Raw genomic sequence first — 23796 nt, 5'->3', positions numbered from 1 at the left:
CCGTCTCTGCTGCTTGCTCTGAAGAGCTATTTTCGCCCACAGCCAAAATCAGCAACGGCAAATTACACTGCAAACAATGGAGAGGGCGCCCGCTCGGCACGGCTGGCAACTCCAGGGCTGCCGCGCGAAGGCTGACTTTCCGCTCGGGCAGAGCCGGGGCAGCCGCCGCGCGAGACCGGGAAGCCCGTCCGCCGCCGGCCCGCGCCCGAAACCCCGAGGGCTGCGGAGGCGCGGGCAGCACGCGAGGTCAGGAGGGCGAGCGCGCAGTCCCACCGGGGCCACGGCTGGCGGGATTCCCTCGCGTCCGGGCACCGCGCGGCGGGCGCTCCCTGGCGGAGGGTGGCGGAGCGCCGGGCCGTCGGGGACCCCGGGCGCCCGGGTCCAGCAGGCGCGCGGGGAACCCGGCGGCGGCGGAGGGCGGGGTCCGGCGGGCCGAGCTCGGCTCTGGCCCCGACCCGGCCTCCGACGCCCCCCACCCCCTCCCCAGCCCCCTCGGCGCGGACCCGTGGCGGGAGGGACCCGGGGAGGGAGAGAGGCAGGCGGCGAGAGACGGGCAGCGAGAGTTGGCGAACACCGGAGCCAAAGCCCACCCGGCCTCGCCCCTCGGCCCGGCGGCCCCCCCACCGCCGCCCCGCCTGCGCCTCTCACCCGGCTCTTGCAGCGGTGGTGCCGGCCCGGGTCGGAATAGGTCCGGTCCACGGTGAGCGCCGTGTCGCTGCCCGGCATGTCTGCGCTCGCGCCGGCAACTTTCCCGTCTCTCCCGGCCGCCGCGCGGCGAGCCGCCGACCGTGCTCGGGCTCGCCCCGGGGGCCGCTGCAGCTGCTGCCGACACTTGCGCGGCTGCCCTGCGCCGCCGCCGCCGCCGCGGCCGCCGCAGCCCCTGGGGGGGGGGGGTGGGGGGGGGGGTGGGGGAGGCGGGGCAGGGACGCCAGAGTCTCCTCCCCCTTCCCCTCTCCCCGCCTCCTCTTGCCCGCTCGCGGGGGCCCAAGACCCTGCCCTAGGTGCAACTTCTCTTCCTCCCTCGCTGAAACTTGAATCCACACTCTCCCACACTGGCTTCGTTTGCCTCAAAATTTGATTGACATCTACCCTATCTGTGGGCTTATTTGTATGTTTATGATAAAAGATGGATTTTTGGCAAGATGTTGAGGCTTGCCTTAAATGCTTTCTTTTATGCTATTTTTTTTATTCAACATGCACTTATTGGGCATCTACCATGGGCCACACCCTGGGGCGGGGACCAGAGATTTTTTTTTTTTTAAAGCCCATGTTTTTCTTAAGATCCCGCTGAGCACAGAACACATTTCCATTTAAACAAAGGTCTATGGAGGTGTGTAGTTTAATTTTGTATATGTGGTTCCTACTTGGAAGTCAATATATGTATCTTTTCCTTTTAGTATTCTGTTTCCAGTGAACAGTCCCTGCTCACAAGAAATCTGGGGTCTAGGGGCTCCTGGGTGGCTCAGTCGGTTGAGCACGTCCAACTGAGATGATGATCTCAGGGTTGTGAGATCAAGCCCCCGACTAGGGGCTACACACTAGGCGTGGAGCCTGCATAGGATTCTCTCTCTCCCCTTCCTTCGGCCCCTCCTACCCTCCCCCCACACCTCAAAAACAAATTTGGAGTCTACAAAACAAAAGACTGACTGGTGAACAATGAAATATGTTACCTAAGCCAACATTCAGAACACCTGGTCTGGTTATGAAGGTTGTACTGGTGGGAGACTGAGTTAAAATCTTGAAATTGCAACTGCCCCAAAGAGAACTTGAGTTAGAGGGCCAAGTAACAAGCCTAGAAGGAAGGAGGCATATGATTCTCCCCTTCAAAGGGTTGAGGGGGAGGGTCTTGCAGGCAGAAGGAAAATACTGAGCATAAAACCAAAGGTCTGTTTGGAAAACTTCACCAGTTTAGGGGGTAGCTGCAGGAACAGGAGGACACAAGAAGAAAAGTATGTGGAGACCACGTGGTTGCCTGGCTCTACTTTCAAGGAGAGGAAGTTCAGCCTTATTCTGTGGGTGCTGGGCCGCTGCTGGCGATTTCTGAACGGGGAAATGACAATATTAGGATGGAAGTTGAAGGACATCTATCTGATAGCCGTGTGAAACCCTGATTAAAGATGTGTAAAGGACACTGGTTAGAAGACCACTGCAAAAAGAGAACCACCTAAATGTCCTTCAGAAGGAGACTAAATAAGTAAAATATGATCCATCCATCCAGTAGAGGATTAAGTAACTGTAAGAGAGTGAAGCAGTTCTTTATCTATAGCTACAGAAATATCTCCAGCATACATGGTTGAGAAAAAAGTAATGTGCAGAATAACATATGTAGTATCCCACCATGTATGTAAAAACAATATATGTATATGCTTATATACACATAGCGTATTTTTTCCAAGAGGATAAACGAGAAATGAGGGAAATAGACAAGAAACTGTTGGCAGGAGAGGGGCCACATACTAGGTGCTTCAATTTATACCTGTGAATGGATGAACAAATTACTCCCATGAGCAGCCCTCCGGAGTTCAAGCCTGACTCTTGGGGAGGGAAGTCACAGTCGTAAGTGAGCAAAGCAGTAAGAACCATTCCAGTAAATTCAGAGAAAGCCACCGACCACGGAGAAATTCCCTAGGAACTCCGAGATGCAACTAAAGGTAATATAAAGGAGTGGATGTCCCCAAAGAGCCAAAGAAAAGCTACTGGACTGTAAAGACAGGTGTCTATGTTCATCTAGAAAACATGGGCTCTGCTGAGATTGGGGAGACTGGAGCAGAATCCCCACAAAGAGACTTGAATATCAAAGGAGAACAGTTGCTGCCAGGTGGTTGGACCAAACTGACCTTGTTCATGTGTTGTTATATTTAAACCTGGGATGGGGGTGCCTGGCTCACTTAGTCAGTAGAGCGTGTGACTCTTGATCTTGGGGTTGTAAGTTCAAGCCCCACCGTTGGGTGTAGAGATTAGTTAAAAATAAAATCTTTAAAATTTTTTTTAAGAATAAATTTGGGATAAAATGGAAGCCACATGCCTACCTAGGTAGCTAGAAGAAAGGAATGGGAGATTTATTTTTCACTGTATATGCTTTTTAAACTTGAATGCTTTAATTGTGTGCATATATTAACTATTCAAAAAGTAAAATAAAAAATATATTTTTAAATAAAGAGGGTAAAGTTATTAAAATTTAAGAATAGAAAACTCCATATGGTCCTAAAACCACTCAAGAAATGAAATCAACAGTTTAAAACACCCCCCAACATGCCCTGCCCCCCAGCTCCCAGGAGAAGACACAACTATACCAGGTCCAGAGAGTTTTTCAGGCAAGTTCTTCCAAAGCAGAGCAGAGAGATATCGTGTGTGTGTGTGGGGGGGGACTTAGAGTGGCCAGAGAAGACCTCCATGATAAGGTGACATACAAGCAGAGACCTGAGAATTAAGGGAGCTAATATGTAGATAAATGAAAATTTCAGACAGAAGGAACAGCAAGTACAAAGGCCCTAAAGCAGGAACATTTTGGGAACATTTTGGGAGTGTTCCCTCAAAAAAGTGAGGAGGCCAGTAATCACTGGAAAGACAGTAGATGAAGTCAGAGACATTTCAGAGACCTGATCATACAGGAAAATTATTTAGGCCATTTTAAGAACTTTGACTTTAATTCTGAGGTACACAGAAAGATTTAGACAAGTAGTGGAGTGGCATGCTCTGCCTTTTCACTTGGGGAAAAAAAAAATGCCTACCTCACAGCATACACAAAAATCAATGTCAGATACATTAAAGACCTGAAGTAGAAAAAAACACAGCTTTTAAAACTGCCAGAAGAAAATGGGATAATATCACTATGATCTTAAGTCATCAGAAGCAGGTCACAAAGGGCATAAACCATAAAGATTTGACTACATTAAATTTTTGAACTTCTGCTTATGAAAAGAAATAATAATAAAATAAAGATAAGCCACAAACAGAAATAGAGTTAAAAGAATCACTATGGATGAATTTCACAGTCAATTACTAAGAAACAAACAAACAAAACCCAAGCTGCATGAAAGTACATGAAGATTCCATTCGTGTAAAGTTAAAAATCATGAAGAATAAATGCCATTTTTATGAGAACAAAGATTTATAACTGAAACTATTAAGAAAGGCAAGAGCTTGAAAAACACAAATTTCAGGGCAGTATTTATCTCTGGTGGGGGGATGAATGATTCACTGGGAGAGAGGTATAAGATGATAAATAAGGCTCTATTTAACAAATGACTATTGGTACACTGACTATGTGTATTCATTCACACACACAATGTTTCCAAATAATTTAAAATTTTAAAGGCAGCAAAGACTCAAAGGACAGATGTGATAATGGCATCCTTAATCCTGGTATTTAAATCAACAGTTGGGGTATCTGCTCAAATAAACAAATATAAGAGCACATTTATAAGTGTTAAAGCTTAGTATAAAAGCAAGATTGTCGGTTACTATTAAGTCATTATGCCAACTTAATCTTACAAAGATCCATTCTGAAAATCTATCAAAGTCCATCTCTGGGCTCTCCCCCCTCATCTACCTGATACCCATTTTTTTCCAGCTCGTTAAGGCTATAGCAAGTATACTGCACAGGTGTGTTTGTGTGTATAATATGTGTGCGCACAACTTTAGAGAGGCCACACCTAAGTGAAGTCCCTGACAAACCAAGGTTGGGCTTTAGAAGGTGTGTCAGTGGGCACATACTTTCCATTTCGATACTGCCTTAGTGTTCCCTAGTACTCCATCCTGGAAATGCTGACCCTCAGTGAGAACGATCAATTAAAACTTCATTAGGCTCACTTAAATGTCCATTAGCTGAGGATGTCCTTTTTAAGGTCACTTATTTCATAAACTAGTTAACCAAAAGCTGCTCTATGGGACATTCATACAAAATAGTATTTTTAAAAATACAGATTAAATAGCACAAGAGCAAGCTCCCCCCAAAAGAAAGATAACAAGCAGAGCTGATCACCATTTGGCTCTCCTACTGGGAAGCAGGACCCAAGTAGACCCTGTCTCTACCTTCAGAAGCAACGCCTAGGATAGTGTCAGTCCCTGAGAGAGGAAACACAAATGTTTCCTGTCAAGGTAAGAATTGTCTGTGCCTTGGGGTGCCTGGGGGGCTCAGGCATCTGCCTTCAGCTCAGGTTATGACCCCAGCGTCCTGGGATCGAGCCCCACATGGGGCTCCCTGCTTGGCGGGAAGCCTGCTTCTCCCTCTCCTTCTGCTGCTCCCCCTGCTTGTGCTCTCTCACTCTCTCTCTCAAATAAATAAATAAATAAATATCACGCTTTAAAAGTCATAAATGCCCCCTTATCAATAAGGAATACAAAGGTACAAAATCTAGGGTGTAAAATAAAAATTTACTTCCAAAGTGTAAGCAGCCCCATAAGGCAGCACATGCTAATAAGCACCGAAGAAGTAGGTCGGGCCGTCGGGCCTTCTGAGCCGCAATAAAGTCTGGGATGACCAGAAAAGGCTTAATAAAAAAGAGGTAGGATTACACTTGACTTCTGTCGCACATACTTGTTGTCTTTGCCTGCCCAGCATGCAGTCCTTTAGTCTCAACAATAGTGGCTGTATTTTTCTTTCGGGCCCTATCCAACAGCCACCCTCCACGTAAGAGGTTCAGGTAAGGTGCACCACACCCCACATCTGCCTACAGGAAGAGGCACTCGATCCAGCCTTGGCCAATCGGAGGCAGTCGCTGTGGCTTGTGCCCGGACAGGCGCCTGCCCCAGTCGGAGCCCACAGCAGTCATCCCCAAGGCTTGCCACAACCACTGGGAAAGAGCTGTGTCCTTGCGTAGGCCTTGCTAAACTGGTGCAACGTAAGCCTGCTGCATTGGTGGGCCCTCTGGCCACCACACAAAGACAGCCCCCCAGGAAGAAAGCAGAGCGATGAAAGCAAAAAGATTCATTACTGAATTATGAGAGGACTAGATCCAGCTCTTCCCATTATCTGTTTCTGCATGACAAATCACCCTGAAGTGTATTAGTTTACAACAGCTCCCATTCATTTGCCGGGGATTTTGCAATCTGAGCGGGCCTCCAAAGGGCGTGGCTTTTCTCTGCTCCCCATGACGCTGCCTGGGGCTGGAGAATGCAGGATGGCTTCACTCATGGGGGGCATGGGGGGCATGGGGGGGCTGGAATGCCGGGCTCTGGCAATTCTCTGTATTTTTTTAATAAAATATTTTTATATTTTTATAGTCTCGTGTTTTCCAGGGTTCCCCTCTCTCCATCAGGGTAGCTGAACTTCACAGGGGGCCTGGCTTCCAAGAGAGCCAAAACTAAAGCTGCCAAGCCTCCTAAGGCCAGCCTGGAACTGGCAGGTATCACTTCCGTCAAACTGTATTGGTCAAAATGAGTCAAAAGTCCAGCCCCACAGGTGCCTGGGTGGCTCAGTTGGTTAAGTGTCTGAGTATTGGTTTCAGCTGAGGTCATGATCTCAGGGTAGTGAGATAGAGCCCTGCATCAGGCTCTGAGCTGGGCACAAAGCCTGCTTAAGATTCTCTCTCTCCCTCTCCCTAGCCACACCCCCACCTTGCCAATCTCTCTCTCATTAAAAAAAAAAAAAAAGTCCAGCCAGATCAGAGAGGAGAAATTGTACCCATCTCTAGACTGAAGGAGTGGTGTGCACATACAGATATGAGAGAAACTGCTTGTTACCATCACACCAGACATAGCTAGATCCCCTTTCCAGTTATATGAAAAAATGCTTTGCTTTTTTTGCTTAGGCCAGTTTCAAGAATCCTGAATAACACAGCATTCAATGCTGGCTATGAGTAGAAAGAAGACAAACAGAAGGGTGGCATTTCAAGAGAAGGCAACAAGTGTGGATAGCCTGAACAGAGGGGAGTGAGCAGAGGACTCCAGGGAGGGCGCAGCGTTTCGTCAGGTCACTAGCTGGACAGCCTTCCTTGGTCAGTCCATGCCAGATGACCTTGTGGACTATTAATCTTAGTCTATATTTCTCATTTTAAAACAAAAGCTATAATATCTTATCATGTTATGTGAATATTTTATGTGATAATTTATATGTGCACACCCCAACCACTAGATTACAGGTTACCAGAAGAAAAGGAGTATGCCTCTTAGGTAAATGTGTATTTTCCTGATGGTCCCTAACACAGTATCATGTATTCAATACATACTTGCTGGATGATGGATAAACTCAACATTCATTAAAGATCTACTTATTTTCCAAGCACTGGGGTTTAAAAAATGAGTAAGACACAGCAAAAGGTAGCTTCTGCCCTCAAGGAGTTGGAATGAATAATGTATAAGAATGAAATTTGCTGAATAATGAGTATTACCAATTTTCAGATACTGACTAGTTACTGAAGTTTGTGAATTCTCCAATGACTTACTGAGTGCTGATGGTGTGACAGGCTCTATCTGTTCTTGGTGCTGGGAATATAAAAATGAGTAAGACATGGTCCAATCCTGAATCCATCTAGACAGGGAGACAGACAGTAAAAAAAAAAAAAAAAAAAAAAAAAAAAAAGTTGCTATAGATGTAAAGACAGTTATGTCCCTGGTTCAGCAGTAGGGCAAAGCTGGGCCATGGCTCCTGACGAATCTCACCTCCTTAGGTGTTATAGGCTTATCACATCATTACAGCAGGGAGAAGGAAACAGACATAAAACAAGTCTGACTTTAAAAAGGGATAAAAATGTAAGCCTCTCACAAAGTAAAGGAATATGTATTTCCTTTCATATTCTATTTTGATTTAATAGTACAGGAAAGTGTTCCCTCTGGGAGAAACATACAGTAAGCTTTTTTCTTTTTTTCCCTGAGGATTTAAGGACAGAGAGAAAAGAAAAGAATAAATCAGTATTTAAAAATTTATACAACTAGCATGAGGTGAATGCATGCTAATCATATATATATAAACATAAATACACATATATGTGTGTGTGTGTGCGTATGTTTATTTTGAGGATCAGAAGCTTCCAGGCCTGATGCATTTCCAACTGGAAATGACCACTTTTTTCTTTTTTTAAAAGATTTTATCTTTAAGTAATCTCTACACCCAACGTGGGGCTTGAACTCATAACCCCGAGATCAAGAGTCACATGCTCCACCAATTGAGCCAGCCAGGCACCCCTGGAAATGACCACTCTTAACATTTATATTTAATTTTTAACATAGCATGTTCTATATGACTATAAGAAAACAATCACTGTCATTTATTTAGCATTAGCAACCATCTGGCAGAGAAGCCCAAAACTTCTAAGATTTTCATAAAAAAAACCCAGGGAAGCAGAAAGATTCAACTCAAGCTCTACAGGCTGGTGAATTTGCCTTCTTATTTTCCCTTGTTCAGCGAATGCAACAATTTCATGCTAGTGATTTCTCAAAAGCAATGAATCTTAAAGAAGATTCTACAGGGAGGCTTCAACTGTTCTGGAAATTGGTCTCTGACATTGTCTTCCCTATAGAATTGAAGCTACACATAAAGAAGTCCAAAAAATGCATTTTACCTCATCAAAATAAAAAACTTTTGCTTTGTTTTTCTTTTTAAGAGGATGAAAAGACAAGACATAAATGGGGAGAAAATATTTGCAAAACCATATAGCCAACAAATTAGTTGGATTAGTATCTAGAATACAAAAGAACTCTCAAAACTCAACAAAAAAAAATAAACAATCCAACCAAAAATGGACCAAAGACATGAAAAGACATTTCACCAAAGAAGATATACAGATGGCAAATAAACACATGAAAAGTTGTTCAATGTCATCAGCCATCAGGGAAATGCAAACAAAAACTACCCCTATACACCTATCAGAATGGTTAAAATACAGTGATAGCACTAAATGCTGGCAAGGACACAGAAAAAGTCAATACTTCATATGCTGGCAGGAATGTAAAATGGTACAGCCTCTATGGAAAACAGTCTGGCATTCTCCTACAAAACTAAGCATGCAGGGGCGCCTGGCTGCCTCAGTTGGAAGAGCTCGAGACTCTTGATCTCTGGGTTGTGAGTCCAAGCCCTATGCTGGATGCAGAGATTACTAAAAACAAACAAACAAACAAAAAGAAATCAAACAAACAAAAAAGCTAAACATGCAAATACTATATGACTCAGAAACTATACTCTTAGGCATTTATCTTAGAGCAAAAAAAAAAAACCACAAATGTTGACATAAAAACCTATACACAAATATTCATATTAGCTTTCTTCATAAAAGCCCAAAACTGGAAACACCTCCGCTCTTTTTCAGCAGGTGAACAGTTAAGACTGTGTGGGGCATTCTTTCTATGGACTATGGCTCAACAGTAAAAAAGGAACAAGCTACCGCTAGACAATGACTTGGGTGAGTATCAAGGGAGTTATGTTAAGTGAAAAGGCCAGTCCCCAAAGGCTACATACTGTATGATTTCATTTAGATAGCATTCTTGAAATGACCAAATCATAGAAATGTTGAAGAAATTGGTGGTTGCCAAGAATGGGAAACTAGGTGGAGAGGGGAGGGTACTACAGGAAGGGGTGTTGGTGGCTATAAAAGAGTGACACCAGGGGGGCGCCTGGGTGGCTTCGTCGATTGGGTGTCCAGATCTTGATTTAGGCCCCGGTCATGATTTCAGGGTCCTGGGATAGAGCCCTGCATGAGGCTCTGCACACAGCTGGGAGTCTGCTTGAGATTCTCTCCCTCTCTCTTTGCTCCTCCCCCCGCTTGCGCGCCTATGCTCTCTCTAAAATCAATCAATCTTTAAAAAATAAAATTAGGGGCACCTGGGTGGCTCAGTCATTAAGCGTCTGTCTTCGGCTCAGGTCATGATCCCAGGGTGCTGGGTTTGAGCCCGGCATCAGGCTCCCTGCTCGGGGGTGGGGGGGAGCCTGCTTCTCCCTCTCCCACTCCCCCTGCTTGTGTTCCTTCTCTTGCTCTGTCTCTGTCAAATAAATAAATAAAATCTTTAAAAATAAATAAAAAAATTAAATTAAAAAAATCTATTTTCAATTTAGGTGCAATTGTGGTAACTTTCACAGGAAAAACTTGGGGTTTTGGAAGGAGGAACAAGTAAGAGGAGGTAGTATAGGGATTTTTTACTCTGGAGATATCACCTACAGAACAGAATTCTTCTAGGTTCGGGCCCCTTATTACATCACAGGAGGGGACCAGCTGTAGAAACTGAAGGGCAAAGGAGAGACTGCAGGTGGTGCTCATTGATGCGACCACTGACATCAGTACCTGGCCACAACATATAGTGTGTCAGAAGCTCAAGTCAACTATGAAGAAGTTGAGGGCCAAGGACAGTGTCCTTTATCCTTGGCCACCACTACACTGGCACAAAGCAGTGATTCTATAAGGGTTTTTGTTGAATAAATGACTGATAATTCAGTCCTGATTTGGCTGGAAGAATATATTACAAGTTCGCAGATTTGGTTCAGGTTCATAACATACTGAGTTGTTTACTAAAAATGTACATTGTAAGTGGAGTAGAGAATTCCACAAATCTGGGTGCTTCGTTCTGTTGTGGGGTTCCCATATTGGTCTGAGTCTTCGTTTTTGATCATGTATACACAGATTATAACATGAAGGCTTTGTAATTTCTAACCTCTGGACCCTACCATTCACTAGGAAAGGATTTCACCGTCTGATGACTGCATAAGACTCTTGGCTGTCTGTCACTGCATTTTTTTCCAGAAGTCCATAACAATGACAGAAATTGCCTTACTTTGCACGAGGCACACAGTGTTCCATTCAGTTAAGTCATTTCCTGGAGTTGTGATGCTGAGAGTTCCCTACTTCACTTGACCTCAGGGGAAGTGGCTCTCTGGAGATCTCTACTCCATTCTATGCATGGCCAGCCCAGGAGAATTTTTTAATTAAGCACATACTGATTCTGAAGGATGAGCTAGCTACACCTCAGGAACACACTGTCCGTGAATTCACTTTGTGTTTTATCAGTTCACTTTGCAAGCTAAGGATGGTGGGAGGTGAAACTGCCAGAGAAATCTGATGGGATGTCTAAAAACAGCCCGAGTCACAGTTCTATCAAAAAGGGAAGCTGCTTGCTGAAGCCTTCCGTGGCCACTCCGGTCCACACTCACTTCTCCCTCCTTTCAATATTGACGGTATCTGCTGCTTGTATGGCTCACATGAATGCTTACGTATGAACGACCCTGCACCGTTACAGGGAGGCACCATGGCGTGCGGGAGACTGCCGGCCTGGATTCCAATCTCGGTGCCACCACCTACCAGCCTTGGTTGTCTCCCTCATAAGCTGAGGACGATTGGAAGCCCCCTCACGCGACTACTGAGGATTAAAGGAGGTCGTCGTCTAAAGCACTTCCAAAGCTCGATAAATGTCTACAGAAAACAAAACGAAACCTAAAATCTCGCTTCGTGTGTTATCTTTTTCTCCTTACCACTAAGACGTCAAGGATTTATGCTGTTATTCTTGGAAAAGACTGCTTTCCAATTCCACACCTCATTATCACAAATTTTGGTCATAGAACTAGGAAGAAAGTGGAAGCCTCTGGCTAAGTTCTGGGCCCTGACCTTGGCCCTTTTCCTCTGGCTTCTGCAGCTGCTGCTGCTACCACCTGGAAAGGCAAACCAGCAGGACCTAAAAGGCAAACTTCCTCCCTTTACACTAATCTTCAGTTCCCTTCATTCCCAAGGCAAGTGTTCCCACAGTTTCTTTTTACCTGTAAACTGTGACCAAATAATTCTACTCTAGAAATCTACCCTAAAGAGGGGGGCGCCTGGGTGGTTCAGCTGGTTAAGGTTCGGAACCTTGATTTTGGCTCGGGTCATGATCTCAGGGTCTGGGGTGGAGCCCCACGTGGAGCTCCGTGCTCAGCGGGGAGTCTGCTTGGGATTCTCTCTCTCTCTCTTCCTCTGCCCCTCCCCCTGCTCTCTCTCTCAAATAAATAAAGAAATCTTAAAAAATAAAGAAATCTACCCTAAAGAAATAATAAAGGAAAAATTTTATAGACAAAGATTGTCCATCACAGTGTTTTATCATTCTGAAGAGTGTGAAACAATCTAAAGGATTGTTTATGAAACAACTGTTCATGCAAATTAAGGGGCTGATTATATAAATTATGAGACATACAAAAAATACTATCCATATATTGCAAATTATACTTAGAATTGATAATCATATGGGGAAATGTTTGTGCAATGATATTATACCAAAAAAAAAGCAGAATGACAAAAATTAAAAAGTATTGCAACACTCAGCGCTGGCAATAATCTGGAGTAAGCAGGAATTCTCACACATTGGAATCAAGAGCATAAACAGGTACAACCCCTTGGAAGCACAATTTGGCATTATCTCCCAAAGTTGAAGCTATGCATGCCCTATGGCCCAGCCACTCCACTCTTCAGTATATACCCTAGAGGACACAAGTCTCCAGAACAAGGATGTTCGTAGTGGTAATAGTCCCCATCTGGAAACAATTCAATTGTCATCAACAGCAGAGTGGATAAATAAATTGTAGTACAGTTATTTCCCAATTAACATTAGTAGTCTGTTGCTGAAAATCAATTGTTCTGCATAAAAATGCTAACCAGAGCCCTTTTCCCATTATCTTAATTTGTTTTACAAGGTAGGGTTTTTCTCTTATAGAGGAAGGCAAATCTAATATGACAGGGTCTAACAAAATACCAACTATGATGTAGCACAAATGGTGACACTTCCTACCTCACCCTACCCCACCCCTCAAATGTTCAAGGCAAATGATTAAGAGAAGCCCCAAATATTGTGCTACATAAGAATAAGAAAACGATCTTTCTCCCTACTTTTGTGTCTCCCTATAGCATCTCCACAGCATCCTGTACAGAGTCAGCAAGTGATAACAGCTATTATTTATTTAGCCTACTCTATCCGTACCAGGAACTTGGAATACATCAACTCTGAGTGACTGCCAACCCCCTTCCCCGCCCCGGCTTCTATGCTGATAGGTGCGATTATTTCCCCATTTTACTGAGCAGCAATCAGAACCTCTGAATAGATAACATGATTTGACCAAGGGTATCCAGCTGCCATATGGCAAAAGGAGAGTCCAAATTCCAGGCTTACCTGACTCCAAAATTCATTTACTAGGTGTGTATCCTTGGATGATTTATTTGACCTTCCCAGGCTTCAGTTTCCTCCCCTATAGAATGGGATAATTGCGTTTGTTAAACAAAAACTGTGTCTTAACCAAGGGCCTATGTTGGCACTACTGAGGATACGAATGGGAAAGAACTTCACTGCGTCTGGAAACTCCAGTTCCATGTCTCCTCACGTAACATTTAACGGATATGAATTTGACTTGCCCCCACCCCCTACTCAACCCTTCCCCGCTTCTCCCAAACAGCTGAATGAACATCCAGCATTCCTGATAACCCCATGAAGGTGATCCCTATATTCTAAGCCTTTTGTTTCCTGTTCTTTCCCTCAAGAAAGGAAACAAACAGGGCTTTTGAAATTCAAAATGACATCATTATGACTTTATCCCCCATCTGAAGGCTCCTTGTCTTTTTTTTTTTTTATCATTTCCAGATTTTCAGTTTTGCATTTCAAGTTTCACAAAATGAGAAATCAATTCTTATATCATTTTGGAAGTGAAGGTTATCTTTCTTACAAGTATTTAGAAGTATTCGCCATCCTAGCTGACAGTTTCGAAAGGTATTGTTCTATTATTTCTCATTGCTTCATCCCAGATCAGCTGTGGCTGATACACTCCCAGTTAATATTTCTGACATTCCATTGATTTTTTCCTTCCATTAGACAGAATGTCTTTCACAAAAGGAGAAAAGTGCCATACCAGGGACAAGATTTGAAGTGTCTGATATAATCTCATGATGTACACAGAGTACCCAACAGGTAGGCACACCTGTTCACACACGTGAGCTTGCCCTTAACACACATATATACAGGAATTATCACAAGTTACCAGCAATGCAACAGGTAGATTTTTCAAAATATTAGCAGGGTTTGGTCATTTGGAGTTAAAAACAACAATATTCCTTTAAACTGCTAAAAGGGACAAGTGGAGGTAATAAGCTGAAAAACAAATAAAAGATCTGAAAAGAGACTAAATAGCTTATAAAGCTCAATTTTGAGTTTCCGCTCCACCAAGAGGCAGAAAATCCATAAATTTCACTGTAGCCTCCCAACACTTGTAACTTGCAAAACTATTCTCTAGACAGCGCTCTGCTGAGCGATGAGGCTCTTCCCATTCTTGATTACTTCCATCTGATCCTTTTGCAAACGAAATTGCATTTAAAAAAAATTTTTTTTTTTTAAGATTTTATTTGACAGTAGAGAAAGAGAGAGCACAAGCAGGGGGAGCTGCAGGCAGAGGGAGAGGGAGAGGCAGACTCCCCGCCAAGCAAGGAGCCCAATGCGGGGCTCGATCCCAGGACCCTGGGATCATGATCTGAGCCGAAGGCAGAAGCTGCACCAACTGAACCACTCAGGAGCCCCTGAAATTGCATTTTCTTCAATCCAAAAATATCAGAATATTTTAGATGTCATCAATTAGAATACAAATTATGAATTAGAATATGTATTACTCATAAAACCCCAGCCTAGAAACACCTATTTTAATGACTGCAACTTTAGGGGCACTTAGCTGGCTCAGTCGGTGGAATATGTGACTCTTGATCTCAGCTTGTGAGTTCAAGCCTTACAGTGGATATGGAGATTACTTAAAAATAAAAATCTTAAAAAAAAAAATGACTGCACTTTAAATATGTTCCCTCATTTATTTTTTTCTAACATTTATTTATTTGAGAGAGAGAGAGAGAGAGAAAGAGAACAGGGAGAGAGGGGAGGGAGAGAATCCCAAGCAGACTCCCCGCTGAACACAGAGCCCGATATGGAGTTCAATCCCATGACCCTGACTGAGATCATGATATGAGCTGAAATCACAAGTCAGATGCTTAACCTGACTGAGCCACCCAGGCACCCCTATTTTCCCTCATTTAGATAACAAGACTAATTATGTAATAAGTGATTCTCTAAAGCTGCACTATCCCGTACAGAAGACACTAGCCACATATGGCCAATGAGCACTTGAAATGTGCCTACTAGGAATGAGGAACTGATTTTTTTTTAAGTAGGCTTTGCACCCAGCATGGGGCTTGAACTCAGAACCCTAAGATCAACAGTCACGTGTTCTACTGACTGAGCCAGCCAGGCGCCCGTGACAGTCTAATTTATATTAAATAGTGTATTTGTCTCCCAAACTCCTTCCTCCCTACTAGACTGTGATCTTTTTAAAATAGAAGACAACCTTGCTCATTTTAAAAATCCATCAAAGCCCAACACAGTTCTTGCAATGGAAATCCTTCCATAAATATCTGAGGTTTGAATATAGTGTACACAAGCGGTTTTTTTTTTTAAATTCATTGTTCTATAAAAGAAAGCCTAAAACTAATATTGAGGTATTCCATGCTGAAGGAGAGAAAGATGCAGTATTGACCAGATATCAATTTTCCCTAAATCAATTGATAAATGAAACAGAACCCAATCAGAAAGGGTTTTTCCTACACTTGACAAGCTTATTTTCAAATTCAGCAGAAAACATATAACTTTGGAGGGAAATCTGGTAAGTGAGGGCAAGCCAGGCAAGTTCTCTTTTCCAGATACCAAAACATTTTCCAAGTAGTAGTCATCTAGTGAGCATGACTAAGAACAGGCATGTAGACCAATTAGTAGAAAGCTCAGAAGTAGACCCATGCACATTTGGAAGCATGATCTTTGATAGAGGCAGTGTTATCAATCACTGGGGAAAGGAAAAAAGGGTAGTTCACGTGGAAAAAAGTAAAACTGCAGTAGCTCCCTATCTCACACCAAAATGAAAAATTCAGGTGCAATTCACCTCTGAAAATTGTCATAGTTTCTGTTATTGATGATTCAGTGAGAATTCCAGGTGCACTATGCAATACATGAATGACACATTTCTATCCAGTAGAAATAAAAAGAACAGAAATGATAGTTTTTAAGAATTTAAAGATGCCCACATGACAGGGTATATAAAACACATTTTTTTTCTTCTATGGTATACTGAATCAAGCCCAAAGTCACTGGGGCTTTATGAAGGCCAGAATTTTAGAACCGAGGTGGAGGCCAATAAATCCATGGAGAGACTCAGTTACTGTACAAAGGACTTCTAAAGACTTCTTTGAAGCTAACTCCATAAAGATGAAACCCAAATCCATCTGAACAGTAACAGTGCCCTCATGCTATCAAACAGCACGTGTCAACTCACCTCCACCTGGTTGTTGTTAACGGAGGCCAAGCTGGGTTCTGTCCTCACTTACCTAGACGTGAGCCAGTTACTGGCAAGGTAAGCCCGCACATCAGACATTCAGAGCGTCAGCACGTAGACAGCTAGCTCTCTCTGAACGTACGGGGTTTGCTTGCCCTTCTGCAGTCCTGAGCCGGGGTTCAAATTTCTCCCCTGACTTCCAGGAAGGCCACAGACCCAAAACTGGGCTTTGGTAGATTTTTCAAACGTGTTCCCTGTCGTGTCTGTTCCAGATGGTCTCCAGAGTGAGTTTATTTCCTGCTTGGGCTCTGTGTCACCGTCTTCTAGATCCCGTACCTTGGATTTTCCTGTTTGATCCTGTGGCCATCTCAACCCACAGATGTAGTGAAGCCGGGACTGTGTGGATGATCTGCTCCACAGCGGCCATCACGAACTATCCACAGATTGGAGGGCTGCAATCCCGGAGGCCGGACATGCAGGATCAAGGTGCCGGCGGGGCTGGTCTCCTCTGAGGCCTCCCTCCTTGGTTTGCTGACGGCCACCCCTCTCCGCAGGCATGGCCCTGGGTCTCCTGTGCTCAAACTGCCTCTTCTTAGGAGGACACCAGCCAGACTGGATGAGACCCAGCCTAATGGCCTCATTTTAACTTAATCACATCCTTAAAGACCCCATCTCCAAATATGGACACAGTGGAGGTGCAGCTTCGACATGTGAATTTTAGAGGAACACGTTTCAGCCCATAGGCCATGGATGTGATGATGACTTTGACAAACGCATGCAAGCAGCCGTGCTGTGGGGTGAGGAGCTGTAGCAGCTGGGGAGCGAAGCAAAGGGATCTCTAAACTCACAGAGAAACTCCACATTCCCGGGAAAATGAAACCCTGATTTCTCTTGCTGAGAATGGCTCCTGTTGATTAGGTACTCTCTTAAACTCCTACTTTAATTTCACATAGAGAGACAGTTACCTAAAGAATTTCACCCAAAGAGATCACTAGAGGGGTAACGATCCATTAAATGTCTTTAACAGCTCCTGCAAAATATCCAGTCTTTTCTCCTCCGAAGTAGCTACAGCTCTCAATGTGCCGTCCCTCTGTGCAAAACGTATGTGCAGGGCCTCGTGGTAAATGGACAGAAAGTGAGAGCGTGGGGAGAGGAACAGAACCGACGGGAGGAAAGAGAAATCCGCGAGGAGGGATTTTAAGGCAAGAAGTGCAGTAGGAAAAACAGACACACTATTAAAAGTAAGAACAAGCTGCAGTGGTTCTCTGAGTGAAACGCAAGGACACGACTGAAGGAAAGGTAACGGGAGGAAAAAGAAACATCAAGTTTTTATCAGACTCAGTGATTCATTTCTGAAATGAGATAAAACCTGCTGAAGAGGGCTCTGGACGCCAGAAGGCATGGAGTTATCGGGGTGGGGGGCAATGCCACATCAGCTTGGCAGCAAGAGAAAGTTCTGCCCCTGCCGGGTCAAATGAGAAGTGGGGTTTTCAGGTCAAATAAACAGCATCCTGAAGCCGCGAACCTGAGATTAGCAAAGGACTCTACCACCCCGGATTCCAGTGTTAAAAAAGTCTGTACAACGCCTAAATAAATAAATCTAACGAACTGTGGCCAAAGATGGGATTTTATAACTACATATTGATTTACATTGGTTTTCTTGGTCTACTGCAGAGTATGGAATCTCTCCAGGATTACCTCCCTGCCAATTTCTAGGTAGCTTACAGCAATTTCAAATTACCTCCGAACATACATTTTCAACAGATGGGATTATTAAATGCCTAGTGCAAACAATGATCCATAGATGAGTTACCACCCACCAGTACGCAAAGCAGACCTTCTCTCTGTTCCACTCTCATTCCAATAAATATTTACATCCTTCCATTTACTCATTTCAAGACTGGAGAAGATGGAATATCATTGCTCTTTTGAGATGAATGTAAAAAATTGTCTGTGCTTTCTGGATTTTTCAATTAACTTGCTCGCAGAATTTATTTTTAGCATAAAGAATACAGTTCATGGTCTGTAGATATTTTCACTTACATATCATACTTTTTTTAAATTAATTTATTTATTTGAGAGGGAGAGAGCATGAGTGGGGGGAGAGGCAGAGGGAGAGAATCTTTCAAGCAGACTCCACGCCGAGCTCAAGCCTGACACCGGGCTTGATCCCATGACCCTTAGATCATGACCTGAGCCAAAACCGAGAGTTGGACACTTAACCGACTTAACCCAGGCGCCCCATCAGTCATACTTCTAACCATGGTGCCCATATTTTTTTCAAGTAGGAACGATTTTTTAAAAAAGCATTTATACTTTTAAAGCCCAGAATTGTAGAATTTTTCAGAACCTTCAAGAGTGTATAGTCCAGCCTTCTTTTTTATATGAGGAAACTGAGGCACAGATATGTTAAATAGCTTGCTAATCAGTGGGAGGGCCAGAGGAAGAGGTGGGAGAAGAGGGAGGAGAGAGACCCCACAGTTACTGTGGGCATCTGTTGGGGAGCCAGGTCCCCAAAGCCTCCCCATCACAGTCCTAGGACAGTGGTGCTGAGACCCACAGGGTGGGTCAATGTCACTCAGAACAATGGATTTAAACCCAAATCTGCCTGATACCACACACCAGCTCTTTCCCATTTCCCTATGCTTTCAAAGAAAATACGTAGAACCAAGTTATATTATTAAGTTCAGAGCTGATATTTATAATGGCATTATACAAAATTGGATTTAATAGCTTCTCAAAACCTTGGGTATATTTCCTACTATTCATCTCTACATTATTAGTGGTTTCTATTTGGCAATGTAATTGACATTTACTTAAGAAACTATGTATTCAAACATATTTAAGGGGAAATCAAGTTAAATTCTGGCTGTTTGACCTTAATAAATCAGGGATGAAAAATTCCTCAATCTTCTCAGTGCTTTTATTTTGAATGCAATTATTTGAATAAAAATGCAATGCAATAGGGGTACCTGGCTGGCTCAGTCAGTAGAACATGGACTTTTGATCTCAGGGTCATGAGTTCAAGCCCCCCACTGGGAACTTATCTTGGGGTTGTGAGTTTGAGCCCCATGTTGGGTGTAGAGATTACTTAGAAATAAAAAATATGAAGGAAGGGAGGAGGGAGGGAGGGAGGGAGGGAGGGAGGGAAAGAATCCCTTTTTGGCACACAGAATAAATAATTCATATTTATTTGATACAGTTTAACTACTTATCCACAACTAAACTTGCTGCTGAACACCAATAAACCAGAGGGCTAATGAAACCTGATACTTCATACCTATTGCCTCAAAGTTCTATAAACACAAAGGTCATCCTTAAATGCTCCCCAAATGGTAAATGTGAACTGCATGAGCAATTAGAATGTGACCTATGACCACTGCCATGAAAACAGCTCATAGGGCATGTACTATTACTAACTGTAGGAGTCCCGTGGCATATTAGTTTTCGACAGAGCAGCAAGTAACATTCATTGTCAGACCTTTTGTGTCCTGCTCATATGTAATGAATGAGGTTAGAATCTCAGCTGTTTTTCCTTAATATTACTCCATTTTCTTCTGGATCACTTTGCAAATCTAAGTCTGCGCTTACGTCACTCTCAGTAGAATGGAACCTGGAAGGGAATGAGCTGCTTTTGTTTTTTATGTCATCACATCCATAATTAGGCAGTGTTTTTAAAAGAAAACAACCAAAAAGTTCCAGGCAAAATAACCTTATAACCTTGTGCAGTTTTGTAATCCAAAGTGGTATTATACTGACAGCCCTGGTTATTATTCTGTTTTAATCTCCGATAACCGTCTCTCAGTTGCCAAGAGTATGTTCAGCAAATCAAATCAACTTCCTTCAGTATTTTAAATCTCATTTGTACCCTGGTAGAGACACACATTTCCTGAAGAAAAGGAGCCATGTCTTTAAAAAAGGAAGTTGATAAGCTTGAGATAAGTCTTTTCAAAAGAGAAAAAAACTTTTGGCACGACTTGAGTGCATCCTACACCAGTGGAAAGTGGAAACCTGTCTCTTATTTAATGCACATTACTATACAAATTATAGAACATACTGGTACCCCAGCAACCAACCTCACAGAATGTATTCGCAGCTCCAAATAGCAACCTCACTCGAGGTGGGGAAGAAGGTGAGGGGCGAAAGTAACCTAATTTTGGATGTGGGAGTTTGTGAAGATTCTTTCTATCTTCACTATCACTGACTCCCCTCAACCCTCAACTCAGGGAGAGCACATCGTGAATATTCATTCAAGTCTATATTGTAAAGTACCCCATTCTACTAGATTTAGCACATGAACACATTAGTTTATGAAGCAGGACCAAGTAAAACGAAGGCCATAAAAAAGCTGATAAAATAGTCACAGAATTACCTCAGCTTTTCTGCTCGCTCAGTTCACCATCGCCCCGCAAAAAAAATTATTTCCGTTTTTTTAAGAGGTGTGGTTCCTACAACTACTGTACCTCTCTCCTGTTAATAAAATGGATCCACTGAATGAGTGGCGACTCAGTTTCAATCCTCACTTGGAAAACATTTTGTTTTATGAAATACCCTAAGACTTACAGCAACACCCAAGCAAACCAGTCAGTTGATATTTACTGAGGGCCCACCGTACGTCAGGCTTTGGCCAGGTGGTGCGGGGACAGCAGCTGATTGACACTACCGATGGAACGCGGCCGGATGGAGCAAAGCACTGGTCAGGGAAGACAGACACTAACCAAGTGAAGGGCTCTGAGGAACAAACACAGGGTGAATGTGACAGAGACACCTAACCAGATCTGCAGGTTGGGAAGGATTCCCTGATAAAAAGACTGTTTGTTAAGTTGAAGCCTAAAGGAAGAACCATTGTTTTGTTTGGTTTTGTTTTTTAAGATTTTATTTATTTATTTGATAGAGAGTGTGTGTGTAAGTATGTGGCAGGCAGGACGCAGAGGGAGAAGCAGACTCCCCTCTCAGCAGGGAGCCCAACTTGGGGCTCAATCCCGGACCCTGGGATCGTGACCTGAGCTGAAAGCAGATGCTTAACCGACTGAGCCACCCAGGTGCCCCTGGAAGGACAGTTTTTAAGTGGGTGCAGAAGGAACAGAGAAAGACAGCTGAGGGGAGAGTGGTGTGCAGATCTTCCTGGACCTACGAAGGGGTTATGTCCTGACAAACCCGTTGTGACAGAAATATCGTGAAGTCAAAAACGCTCTCAATACACATACCCTACAGAACATCAGAGCTTAGCCTCGCCTACGTTGACCGTGCTCAAACACGTACATTAGCCGACAGCTGGGCAAGATCTTCTCACACAAAGCCTATTTTATAAGCAAGAGTTGAATATCTCAAGTAATGTATGGAATACTGTACTGAAAGTGAGACACAGAAGCATTGCAAACGTATCGGCTCGAGACTGTGTGGCTGAGTGGGAACTGAGGCTGCTCCCACTGCCCAGCATCACCAGAGTGTCATACTGCATATTACTAGCCAAGGAAACAATCAAATGCAAGATTTGAAGTATGGTTTCTACTGAATGCATACTGTTTTCACATCATTTGTAAAGTCACAAAATCGTGAGTCAAACCATCGTTAAGTTGGGGACAGTCTATCTACTTGAGAAATGGAGATCTAGCCTAGTGTGGCTGGAAAGAGTAAGGGACGAAGCTGAAGAGAAGGCCAGTACCAGGCCATGTAGGGCCTGGTGGGCAGATGAGGGCATCTAGAATGTATCGCCAGGAAAACTGGAAACCATGAATCAGTTCTAAGCAGACGGGTCATATGACCAGACTGTTATTACTATTTCTGGTTGTCTTAGGTCACTCTGGCTGCAGCTGGGGTGGAACTGAAGAATAAGTTAAGAAGGAAACACTCATAGATACCACACCTATCCCCTCTTTTTTAATTAAAAAAGTTCCTATTATGTAGTGGGATGCTCTGAGTAGTAGGATGTGTGGACAAAATTTTATTCAAAACCAGACCATTAGTAAGCTTCCCGTGGCCAAGGGAAGATGCTGGGGCAAAAACGTTCTTCATGCTGGGAAGGAGCATTCAGGCAAGCAAATGTGAGGGAGGCCTACTATCCTTGGGTAGCTCTGCACCGCAGGGTTACAATCCAAAAGCAAACAGTCCAGATGTTAAGTGTCCCTGTTACTAACTTGAAAGGCTGCTCCCCTGTGAGAAAGGCACACCTTTACAGAAAGACATTTTCCCACTGCTCCTCACAGAGCTGTACTTTTCTGTGGAAAATACCATTTGACAACCCAAGTTGCAGCTGGAGGGGCGAGTGGGTACCGAGAAGCTAAGCGGCCACTGCTCTAGTGCCCACAGGAGGTCAAGGAGGCTCGGTGCGCAGTGTTGCGAGGACACCTGAGAGCTGGTGGGGTGACAGAAACAACAGGCCTTGGGGAGTCCCCGGATGTGATATGCTGAAGGGAGGGACACTCCCATGAAGACTCTTGAGCGACTAGTTGGGTGGTGGTGCCATTTCCTAAGCTGCGGGACCACAGAGGAGCCACAGGGGGGCAAGGAGGAGCATGGGCATTGTCAAATGACAAAACTGAAGCAACTTAGTAACAAGTTTGATGCCTTGATTGAAGGGAAAACAGTCCGCGGGCTGGAGGAGTTCAGCACCTCACAAGCAGTGGGGCACTCTTCCCGACGGATTTGGGGCGGGAGCGAGTTCTGCCGAAAGTTAGAAGAGGCAACATGGAAGCCGGGCATGACTGGCTAGGGGGTTGGGGATTTTGTTTCAGGGTCCTACGTTTTAGGGTAAAGTGAGCTGGCTAAAGCTGAGTGGCAGGTTTGTGACTGGTGTTAGATTTTCTTGATAGTGAGGTATTTCTTAGTGCAGGCCTCGTTAAGGTTTAGATTTGTGACATGGACCAGGTCCCTTGGGGCAGCCTCCATTCTGTGAATCCCTTTATCAGTACACCTGTGCATACTGAAGGGCCACCATATACAGACAGAAGTAGAGAGACTGATAAATAAGGCTGGAAGTCAGATGAGATATAGGAGCAGGAGAGTCCAGTTTGGGAGTGTGGGCACGTAGATGCTATCTGATACCAAGTGTGGGCTGGGAGAAAGAGCAGGAGAGGGGAGCAAGGGTCTGAGACAGACTGCAAGGAATGCTGGATGATTTCAACAGCCTCCTATCTTGCTCCCTGGTTCCATCCCTGCCCCCCCCAATAGTCTGTTCTCCACCCAGAAACCCTGGGTTATTTGAAATCTAATGTCACTCTTTTCCTCAAAACCCTACAATGGCCTCTAATTTCGCTCAGAGTAAAGCAAAGTCCTTACTGTGTCTGGAAAGGGCCACATGATCTGCCCTGCCCCTCTCCTAACCCTAGACTACTTCTCTAACGTCCTCTCCACCTCTACTACCTTCCCACTGGGCTCACTCTATTCTAGCCATACTGGCTCTTTGCTGTTCCTCAAATGTACCAACTACTCGCAAACCTCAGGGCCTTCGCACTCGCTGCTTCCTTTGCCTAGAATGGTCTTCTTCTAGATATTCTACATATATTACTCTCTCACTTCCCTGAGGTCTCTAGTTGAGTATCAGCCAATCAGCAGAAGAT

At 44.0% G+C, this 23796-nt stretch overlaps 1 protein-coding gene across 12 annotated transcripts in view; it reads right to left on the bottom strand.

The window, feature by feature from the left end:
- TMCC3 (transmembrane and coiled-coil domain family 3) overlaps positions 1–23796 on the bottom strand; it is a 351112-nt gene that overhangs the window by 129445 nt on the left and 197871 nt on the right. For 3 of the 12 annotated variants that reach the window (XM_073900520.1, XM_073900519.1, XM_025882447.2), the window contains exon 1: positions 649–849. The exons of 7 other annotated variants lie outside the window; for them this stretch is intronic. In XM_073900520.1, coding sequence (XP_073756621.1) covers positions 649–726 — 78 coding nt within the window. In that variant the 5' untranslated portion in view covers positions 727–849. Of the gene's footprint in view, positions 1–648; positions 850–11137; positions 11157–13056; positions 13077–23796 lie in introns of those variants that run through there. 2 more of the 12 variants (XM_025882449.2, XM_073900516.1) reach the window with 2 other exon arrangements.

The sequence above is a fragment of the Callorhinus ursinus genome, unplaced genomic scaffold, assembly GCF_003265705.2.
Source record: "Callorhinus ursinus isolate GAN/ISIS: 27379988/994484 unplaced genomic scaffold, GSC_fseal_2.0 scaffold14, whole genome shotgun sequence".
Classification (NCBI taxonomy): domain Eukaryota; kingdom Metazoa; phylum Chordata; class Mammalia; order Carnivora; family Otariidae; genus Callorhinus; species Callorhinus ursinus.
Note: the sequence above shows the minus strand (reverse complement) of the source record. Positions and strands in the feature narration are given on the sequence as shown.